The 10,718-nt window shown below is 36.3% G+C and overlaps 1 protein-coding gene and 1 long non-coding RNA gene across 4 annotated transcripts in view; both read left to right on the top strand.

The window, feature by feature from the left end:
* LOC107660975 (myocyte-specific enhancer factor 2C-like) overlaps positions 1-188 on the top strand; it is a 61,686-nt gene extending 61,498 nt beyond the window's left edge. The window contains exon 8 of the mRNA XM_016450413.1: positions 51-188. Coding sequence (XP_016305899.1) covers positions 51-188 — 138 coding nt within the window. The remainder of the gene's footprint in view (positions 1-50) is intronic.
* Positions 189-3,770: 3,582 nt separating this feature from the next.
* Positions 3,771-10,718, top strand: part of LOC107660971 (uncharacterized) — a 45,166-nt gene continuing 38,218 nt past the window's right edge. The window contains exons 1-2 of one of the 3 annotated variants that reach the window (XR_001631064.1): positions 3,771-3,949; positions 8,058-8,132. This is a non-coding gene — a long non-coding RNA (uncharacterized LOC107660971). Of the gene's footprint in view, positions 3,950-7,745; positions 8,133-10,718 lie in introns of those variants that run through there. The other 2 variants (XR_001631063.1, XR_001631062.1) reach the window with 2 other exon arrangements.

The raw sequence follows: 10,718 nt of genomic DNA, 5'->3' as shown, positions 1-10,718 counted from the left end.
CGTGACAAGTCATCTATATGTGTTCCTCTGCTCTCTTCCTCTTCTTATAGAATCAGAGAATAAACAACTCTCAGTCCGCGCAGTCACTGGCGACCCCCGTGGTTTCTGTAGCGACGCCTACTCTACCAGGACAGGGAATGGGCGGCTACCCATCAGCCATTTCCACCTCATATGGTACTGGTAGGTAGAACCTCTTGGATCCTCTTCTTCTTTTTTTTTTTTTTGTAAAGTACATGCCTCAGTGATGTTCAGCCACAAGAGGAGCACAGCAGAGAGCATATCACGGAGGTGACAGCTTAGCACTTGGGTTGTTGTACCAGTACAATATGTACAGATTCCTTTTTTAGTGCCACTCTCTTCAGAGGGCCCCTTTGCTAAATGTATGTTATGGGTGACAATGTCATGTTGCAGGTTCAACGTATTGTACATAGAGAAAAGGCTGGGACATGGGGGAAGGGTCAAGGTTGCTGATTTCACACAAACATAACTGTTATGCAAGAATTTCGAAGGATTGTACAGATATATGTGCAGGTTCTTTGGTTAAGTTATGGGGGAGTGGGAATTTCAGGAAGAAAAAAAAAACTCCTCCTGAAGGAAAGAAAATAGTAGGACGGAGATGAAGGACTTTAAATTAAGAGCCATGTTACTTCAGTCTGATGACATTTTAACCTAGGATTTGCAGTTGTTGTTCAGTATTAAAAGAAGAAAAAGAGAAAAAAAAATTGTATGATACACTTGCTTATATTTTCATATCAAAAAGGAATACAATGCAAAGCATTTTTGTGGCTTTTTGTAGTTTATAAGAGCCAGAATGTGTTTTGATAGCTTTGCTTATATGAGAAATGATAGTAAAAGGATGAGAAACCTTGGGCTTTTCAAACCGTAAGCCATGAAATCTAAGACAGTGAACCCTTGCTTTGCTCAATGTTTTTTTTCTCTCTTTCTCTCTCTTTGTAGAAGTTTTGTTTTTAAACGTGTATTTCTAAGTATATTGAATAATAATATTAAGAATCTTTTTAAAAAAAAATCTGTGAAATTAACATGCTTGTGTATAGCTTTCTAATATATGAATATATATGATAAAAAAATTATGGTCATAACGTTTTCCCCATTGTGGGGATGTGCAGTTGCACACGTTTAATCGTCTTTCTTTTCCCCTTCTTTTTTTCCTTCACCGGACTGAGTCTTTAAGGGGCAAATGCATTTAGAATGATGCTTTCAAATTTAAGTCGCACTCATAAATATGCCCCCTTTTTTAATAAGCACAAGGTATCCACTTTGGTCTGGAGTATTCACAACATTTTCCAGTGTCACATTAATAGACATTGCACTGAAGATTTTATAATATGAGACAGCACAGTCATAGATACCTCATGACTGCTTGTGTAAGCTTGTATCATCATTTAGTGGATTGTGACTAGTTTTGTTCAGTTGATATACATATCTATCATTGTGCATTCTGTGATTTTGACAGGACATATGTTAGTCTGTTTTTTCTACCAAAGACAAAAAGTGATGTTATGTTTGCCGATCCATTATCCTTTCTGGGGTTTGAGACCATTGTGTTTCTTCACAAGTTGTTCATGCTAGTGGCTGGTATCTCTGACTCACCCTCCCAGTGCCTCAGATTACCGTTCAATCAGTCGGTCTTGTTGAGAATTGGGAACATTCTCCTCTAACTAACAAGTGTGTACAGTATTGTGAAAAATGCCATTGTTTGTTATATAGATTTCAACTGTCCATATATGACTCTCCGGTTATTTTTCTTTCTCTTTTTTTTTTTAATAGATTTTTTTTTTTTTTTTTTTGGTTGACCTTTTTTGTTTCTCTCTCTCTCTCTCTATCGAGTGTTGTTTCCATTAAGTATATAAATAACAAAATAAAAAAAATGCTGAAAAATTCTGTAGTAACAAATGTAGCTTGTATAAACCTACAGCTAACCAGGAGAAAGAGGCTTTCAGCGGCACAAGCTGGACTTTGTCGCCACTTGAAGACAAGATGTCATTAAATTAAACCACATCTCTGTATCTCAAGGGACTTGATTCAGCTGTATGTAGTAAAAATTAATGTATGGAATAAAAATTGTTTCTCCTGCTGGGACTAAAAAAAAGGTATTTGTATTTTGCAGAGAATTCAGTAAAGTTACTGGCTTTCTTAGTTACACAGACGTCCTGATGTGATTTTTATTGTGTTCTGTCCCTCAACTTGACTGCAAGATATCTGTGTGAACGTGTATTTAGCCAGTATCTCTAAACCAAACATTTTTTCCACTCAAAATGGTTAATCGCAGAAGCATCAGTACATTATTAGTATGGTCATCATATGTCTTCAAATATGCACAAGGCTTTACCATTCATGGTTTGTAGCTATGCACCACAGAAGCTGTGATAGTCAACTAACACTTAGTCTTACTGAATGAAATATTAAATCATATTCATCGTACATTCACACATTACAGCCTCTCAGAACAGTTTTGTAAAATAGGATCCTGTTTCTTAAAAGATACCATTGAAATAACTACTCCCAAGATATAACACGAATATCTATTCAGTTTGTTCAGCCAATCAGAAGGCTTTCAGGCGCTTTTCTGTCGCGTGCTCAGCGGCCAGTCCATATATGGAGCCGGAAGCTGGATTTGGCGCATTTTCTTGAGTTTAGAAGGTGTAAAATATTCGAGATTTCTCACCTGTCAACAACATCCTACACAGCCAAACCTCCTAAAAGGCAAAACGGCTCCCTGGGCACAGCAGCAAAAAATGGCTGCCCACTGTTCCCGGTGTGTGCTCACTGTGTGTGCGTGTTCACTACTCACGACTGTGTGTGTGCACTTGGATGGGTAAATGCAGAGCGCAAATTCCAAGTATGGGACACCATACTTGGCCACACGTCTTGTCCTTTCCTTTTTTTCCTTTCTCGTTTTTTTTTATTTGTTTTTTTTTTTTTTTTTTTGGTTGACCTTTTTTGTTTCTCTCTCTCTCTCTCTATCGAGTGTTGTTTCCATTAAGTATATAAATAACAAAATAAAAAAAATGCTGAAAAATTCTGTAGTAACAAATGTAGCTTGTATAAACCTACAGCTAACCAGGAGAAAGAGGCTTTCAGCGGCACAAGCTGGACTTTGTCGCCACTTGAAGACAAGATGTCATTAAATTAAACCACATCTCTGTATCTCAAGGGACTTGATTCAGCTGTATGTAGTAAAAATTAATGTATGGAATAAAAATTGTTTCTCCTGCTGGGACTAAAAAAAAGGTATTTGTATTTTGCAGAGAATTCAGTAAAGTTACTGGCTTTCTTAGTTACACAGACGTCCTGATGTGATTTTTATTGTGTTCTGTCCCTCAACTTGACTGCAAGATATCTGTGTGAACGTGTATTTAGCCAGTATCTCTAAACCAAACATTTTTTCCACTCAAAATGGTTAATCGCAGAAGCATCAGTACATTATTAGTATGGTCATCATATGTCTTCAAATATGCACAAGGCTTTACCATTCATGGTTTGTAGCTATGCACCACAGAAGCTGTGATAGTCAACTAACACTTAGTCTTACTGAATGAAATATTAAATCATATTCATCGTACATTCACACATTACAGCCTCTCAGAACAGTTTTGTAAAATAGGATCCTGTTTCTTAAAAGATACCATTGAAATAACTACTCCCAAGATATAACACGAATATCTATTCAGTTTGTTCAGCCAATCAGAAGGCTTTCAGGCGCTTTTCTGTCGCGTGCTCAGCGGCCAGTCCATATATGGAGCCGGAAGCTGGATTTGGCGCATTTTCTTGAGTTTAGAAGGTGTAAAATATTCGAGATTTCTCACCTGTCAACAACATCCTACACAGCCAAACCTCCTAAAAGGCATAGTAGAATAAAGCAACTATACCATAAACAGGAAGAAAACAGTTGAACATCGGTACAGCTTCTTGTGTTCTTCTGAGGGAAGTAAGAGCTTCAAAACGGTTATAAACAAATTCGGAGTTTGCTTTGCTTCTGCATGTTGTTTGGTCGCCATGGTTATTCCAAAGTGGTAGGATTGTGGAAGTGCATGTTTAATCTGAGGTTCTTCTGATGAACATACAAGTAGTATCGCTCACAACACCTGAACATCCCTCAGATAACAACCCCTGAGCAGGAGTTTCTTCTTGTTTCCATTGAAAATATGTTTAGCTCCAGAATGTTAATCAAATATTTGTTCTTACATTCCAACCAAAGAGCTAACATTTATTAGTAGGCTGGTATTAGGGCTAACAGTAGTAACATGGTATATTTAATGTGTACGCGTTATAGTCTAAACTATCGACCTTTGAATTTGTGCGTTGGTTTATTAATTGCCTTTATAAACAATGTAAAAGGTTTTCAGGAAAATGTAAAACCTAAGATTATTACGTTGTTGTAGAAACAGTAAAGGCTGTTGAAGAGACAATGAATCCTTCTGGCCACAAGATGTCACCATTGTTCAATGGTTAAAAGATTTTTGCCTTCATTTATTTCATTCACCCGCTTCTACGGTGAGACTGAGATTACAGAACTAATGTCTGTAAAATGCATTAAAACATACATTCATACTGCACAAATTCTACATATTCATACTCTTTGATTAGACATCAATTTTGTAGGCTATTTGTATTATGCGCCGAATTTTATTTGTTTTTGTACTGATGAGTGCATTTTAAGCTATTTCTAGCTGTCTGCTCACATTATTTGCTATTGGCCTGCCCTGTACATAAAATGTAACATGTTAATGTTTAAAATAGGCCACTTTCATCACATAGATTCTGGTCACCTGTAAAGAGAATTTTGTATTTCATTTGTATTTTTCCCCAGATCTGAGAACATCATGAAGTTGTCACATAGGCTACAGGCTAGTATGTAAATGATGCTCCTGAGTATTCTCTAACTTTGATATGTATCATTCAAATATATATTTTGTTGCCCTATATAAAACTAAAATGTAAGTATTTTGCCTGTGATGATCAAAAAGACAGTCACAACAAAGAGATTATTTCAATGTTTAATCAACAGATTATTTTCCACTCCTTCCGATGTTGCACAGAAGATATTATCTCTCCTTTGAGTTACACTTTCACAAATCTTTCAGAAATACATTATATATGAACACAACAAACGAAAGAAAGAGAATCACTGCATGAATTTGCCGTCTAAATTTAGTGCAACTGAAATCTTGGATCCTACACTATAATAACGATTAATAATTGCGAGCCAAATGGACAATTAACAAATGAACAGATATTTTGTAAAAAGTTTGTAAAATGTAAAACGTCATAAATACCATTAAATATATCGAACACTGAAACTTTTCACGATAAAATCAATCAAATCAAAAGCTCCTATGGGCATAGCTATAATCATTGCAGTAAACTCATTCTGACGGTATAGCTTTCTGCTAAAAATGAGCGAAAACAGCAGTTTCTTTAGAGTAAAGTTAAGCTGCTTTTAGTAATTTTGTTTTATATTTATTTTGTTTTAATTTATAATTAATTTAATTAATTTGGTGTTTATTTATCATCCATTAGATAGTCTACATGTAATCATCATCGATAAATAGGCTATTACATTAGTTGCGGATATTTTGGGGAGAATATCGAAAATTACCAGACGAATATTTTTAGACCCAAAATATGATTTCTCTCTTTCTCCCTCGTTCTTTCTTTCTTTCTTTCTTTCTAAGTAAAATCAATAATAAAAAAGTTTCCGTCGTAATATCTCAAAGGCATTTACTCGTCAATAAGCTTTATAGAAAAGGAGGGCATGCAAGTATTTTTTGACAATCATCAAGTGAACATGGTAACTGTAAAGTTTTTTATTAACATGGCATTTAAGATGGTTTTTTAAATGAAACCTTGCGCGTTAATACTACTAGGATATATGCTTGAAAGCGGTTATCACAATGTTAAAAAAAAATCCGTTCAATAAACATTACGGCTCATGATCTTGAGCACGCATTTATAATATATCGCGTGTAACCCGCGTATTGGCCAGAAGTGGCTGCGACAATTAACCTTGGAGATGTCTCTTTGCTTCCTAACACATTTCCTAACTTCGGTATGGGCTCTGGCTTAAGTAAGAATATAAACGACTCTTCCCTCGTGTTTTTACAGTCAACTGCACAGTAGGCTACTGGGTATAATTTGCAACAAGACCGACAATACTTAGTCATCACTGATAATTGAGGGTGACCAAAAATATAACGGACTAACAAAGAAATCTACCATAAAGACAATATTTAGATACATGCTTTCAAAACTGTTGCTGCTAATATTGTGCGTGTCCTACTGGATTTTATTTCGCCAAAATAGAAATGTGTGCAGTCTAAAGTGTCTACAAAAATAGAAAGGGACGCAAGGCTCCTATATAATATAAAGCTTAGTATGTATTTATCAATATTTGATTACAATTTGCTTTTGAAGTCAGTCAATCAGTTTGCTTTTGAAAGATGACGACAGTCGTAGATTTATATTAATGGAAGCTTTGAGAGAGAGAAAACTAATACATAATCAAATACAATTAAAATGATAGATTACTTTATGAATTTATGAATGGTATGTTCGCGTGGAATTATCGCACTTGTCTCCTGATAAATCGTTACATTTGGTTCTGCAGGAGTGCGCCATAGAGCATGACACCACTAGATGTCGCCACGTGTTACAGAAATGCATCACGGTGACTCAAATGTCATTTCTCACTTCGAATGAATTTCTAGAGAGCTAATAATGGCTGAGGCAATATATAGAAATGGCTTGAAATATCATTTAGAATAGAGTTAATAATTAAATTTTTCTGTCTTACGCGTTTAGAGGAACTGGCCACGAGGCTATGTGTCCTACACGGAAAAATAAAGACGTAGCCTAGCCTAGGAAAAACTAAAGTTTATTAACACTATAAAATATTTGTAAATACCCACCGTTTCATCTCAATTCGCTGTTAATCGTATGTGTGCACTGCATTATTCGGCACAGCTAAACAATAGAAAGAAAACACGAATGTCTTTGTATTGAATTACCTGGAAATCAGCCTCCCTCCTCTCTCTCACTCCCTCTCCACCCCTCTTTCTCTCTCTATAATACGTTTAACTCACTTAAACAACAAGTCTCTCCATATATTTTATAACCTATCTGATATATATCTATAGCGGTGATATTAATGATTGTGAAAAGAACCACGAGAGAGATAAAGGAGAGTAGAAATAGAAATAAGCCATATGGCTCGTTCTCATTATTTACACGCGTAATTAAAGATGCTGGATTACAGATCTATTTTTTGATGCAATAAGTGACCATTTAAGACAATTTGTTGCCTATATTTTTCCTTTTACTGTATTTGTTTATCTACATCGATAATAAGAATCATTATCTTTTCAATCTAATAACAGTATATAGGCCTACAGGGACACGTTAGGGGGGGGGAAATATATCCTGTTCAAGATACGCAAAAACAAAAATCAGTTGTTTTTTTTACGTTTAATCTAAAGTAGCCTAGTGTAGGCTAACGGTTATTGACTATAAAATGTGTGAAAGAGTCAGTGAATAGGCTACAAAAATCCTACAATTGCCAATTCCTCTCATTGAAACGTCTTTTTTCATGAGCCTCGAAAACATGCTCAAAGTTATTAAGACACTTTTGGATTTGGCTTTAAGGGTGTCTTCAGAAATTGCAATCACTTTTCATTCTCCGCGAAGTCGAAATATGACTAAATATGCACCCTACATTAACGTTATACTAACTATAGATTCGGTTACTTAATTGGTCCAGAAGGCCAATCAATGGCAAAAAATGCTTATAATTGAATGCAAAATAACATAAGAATATCATGAAAATAAATTAAGATTTGAAGATAGCTAATATAATTCATTCTCCACTTAGGCTATACAGAAACAGTTTTATATGGTTTATATTATAATTCAGGACGTTATGGTGAGTCATTGTCTCCCATTATATTTATAGGAGCTGTGGGAAAGTTTGAAATCCTTTTCTCTATAGGTTTTTAATATGCATAAGTATGGTAATCGCGGTCCTGCTGTGTTGCAAACAGGCGCAGCAGATCACACATGTGCTACACAACTTCGGACCATACGAAGTCGCCAAGATGAAGACATGCAGAGTCCAAGTAAGCCCTGTTTTTCTCATTGACGTCTGTTCGTATAAAGAGATATAGCAGGGCTGTCTGAAGTTTAATGCGGAAAACATGCGAGCATAGGACAGCACGTGTGTTGACCCATTGGGAGTAAATCTTTACGCGTGTGCCCGTCTGACCACTTCTATTGGGTGCCAGATCAGTTGAGCAAAGGTTCACAAGATGAAGATCAGACGCTTTACGAGTAGGAACTATGCAGAAGAGATGCCTAAGATTGCGCAAAAAGTTCTGGAAAAGAGTCTGGACTCGAAAGTAAACGCAATTATATTAATAGGACGTGGACATTAGGCCTAATTATGACTTTAGCGGTAAGTTTTGAAGTAGATGATGTTTGTGTCAATGGCAAGTTCAGAGCAATAGATTTCGTTTGTCAATTAATTTTCTAAGCATTTGCCTTATGATTTCAGCTTTTCTTTGTTTAGACTACTAGCAGACTATTTGTCCATGTGGGTTAAGACAGCTAAAGAGAACTAAAGATGTGATGCTCATTTTTGAATTACTATGTCATAATTTACAAAATATTTTTTTTTCTCTAATAATAATGTGTTAAAACTGTTAAGTGCATAGAAATTTTGTTTTACTCATTTTTGTTCGTAGACGACTTCAAATTGTATGCAAATATTTGCTTTGTCTAGTAGCTAACTACAGTTGTAGTATCTTTTAACCGACTATTTCTGAATGAGAGATGCTCTAACTTAATGATATGCTAATGTAACACAATGCTCTTTGTGCCTTTTTGTTTGAGCCGCTCAAATGTCTTTGTTCGCTTATAATGCTTTTGAATATCTACTGGTATTTTATAATATTTCTATTGACGGATCATAAAGAAGGAATTAGAAACAAAAAACGTTAAGTATTGTTTAACTTTCTTTACATGGATTAAATTAAACAATAATGGAGACAATGCTGTAGCCTATGCAATAAAAATCCGCATCGCGAAGAGCCAAAGGCGCATGGAATAAAATGGCATCAAGACAACGCAGCCACCGTGAATGCAAAGGAAATTCAAATATACCTTTTAAATATGCATCAATATTAAAAATAATACACACGCAAGGACCAACTGCGGTGAAGATGTAAGAATGGCGGAGCAGGAGTCTCATTATACATGATGGGCGACTTCCCTGGCAATGAGTCTCCGCTTCTTTGCTGCATATGGTCCAGTTTCACGGTCAAGATAGGTTCTTCCTTTCAATAAAAAACAGCAACTTACATATTCTTCCGAAAACGAAAAGAGCCACCTCGAAGCCGATGAGGGGAAATTGCTCTGACCGCTGAAAGAAAGGCTATGTTGGGGGATTTGCATATTTGATGCGCTAATTTCCCTGATGTATTTAAATATGGCTGCACGTAGCCGATAGCTTTGCTACGTCATCGGACGTGACCTCGTTGTAAAATCTAAACGTGAATTCGTTTTAGTCAAACACAAGTGCTAGCAATAATTGAGAACAGTGAAGGAATAAGAATTAGGCAACATTATTTAGAAATGTTCAGAATCTTAAATTAAGAAATGTCGTTTCAAAATCTGAACTTGATCATTAAATAAAACTTGCTATAATGACAATAATAATTAATGATTATGTTATATAAATATGTGTGGTGTGAATTAAGGTTTTGGGGTGGGTCTGACCCCCTTAATTAATGAAGCCGTATCATTGAATGTCAAAACAAAAGGTCTGGCATAAGGTCTCACAAGTGAATATTCTTTGTTATATACGTATGTGCTTCAAACTTGAGCATGTGTTATACTTTCCGCGCGTACAATCCGGACGCGGACATCGCGGACGCGGAAAGTATAACACAGGCTTTAGAAGTAAATCAGTGCGCGTATTCAAATATAATGCTGGCCCACAGCAATCTCAGTCGCCAGAGGAGGTAACTATAGCAACGGTATTCAGCATTTTTTTGTTCGGATCATCATCGGATATGACATTGACAAAACATAATATTATTATTTATTACTTCATTACAAATTTGCATAGTCTATCATTATTTTTAAAAAGTATTTTAGATAGTTGCACTAATTGTAACTATAGAAGCGCCAAAAGAGAACTGATTGTATGATTCGTAGACTCCAAATATTATTGCGTGTAGCCTATAGGCCTGTGCATTCATGGCACGAGGTAGATGTAATATGAGGCCCTATTCTGTGCCTGCGTGCGCGCACTTGCGCGTGAGGTTATGGTGAGTTTAAATAGTACCAATTTCACTTTTCTCTCTTTTTTTTTCTTCACAAGCTATTACGTATCAGTGTGTAAGTTTTCCCCGAGCTGATGATGTCCTCTCAGTGTCAGATGGCCATTGCTTTCCGTCAGTCAAAACGTGTTGGGCAGAAGCGCTCGGAGCAAATTCATTACCGCAGTCAATCCGTAACCTGGTCTGGGAACTTGGGGCTAGTCCACGCCAATAGAGGAACAATGCCTCCTCAGTTCAAGTCCAACAAAAGACCTGGCGAACTTGTTTGAATTTCAGAGCACGTCCTTTCTTTCACAGAGAGGACTGCCCCCTCCTGAACACCCTTCATGAAAAAAAGAAAAGGAAAGGGCGGGGGGGGGGGCA

The sequence above is a fragment of the Sinocyclocheilus anshuiensis genome, unplaced genomic scaffold, assembly GCF_001515605.1.
Source record: "Sinocyclocheilus anshuiensis isolate Anshui unplaced genomic scaffold, SAMN03320099.WGS_v1.1 scaffold1895, whole genome shotgun sequence".
In the NCBI taxonomy this organism is placed as follows: domain Eukaryota; kingdom Metazoa; phylum Chordata; class Actinopteri; order Cypriniformes; family Cyprinidae; genus Sinocyclocheilus; species Sinocyclocheilus anshuiensis.
Note: the sequence above shows the minus strand (reverse complement) of the source record. Positions and strands in the feature narration are given on the sequence as shown.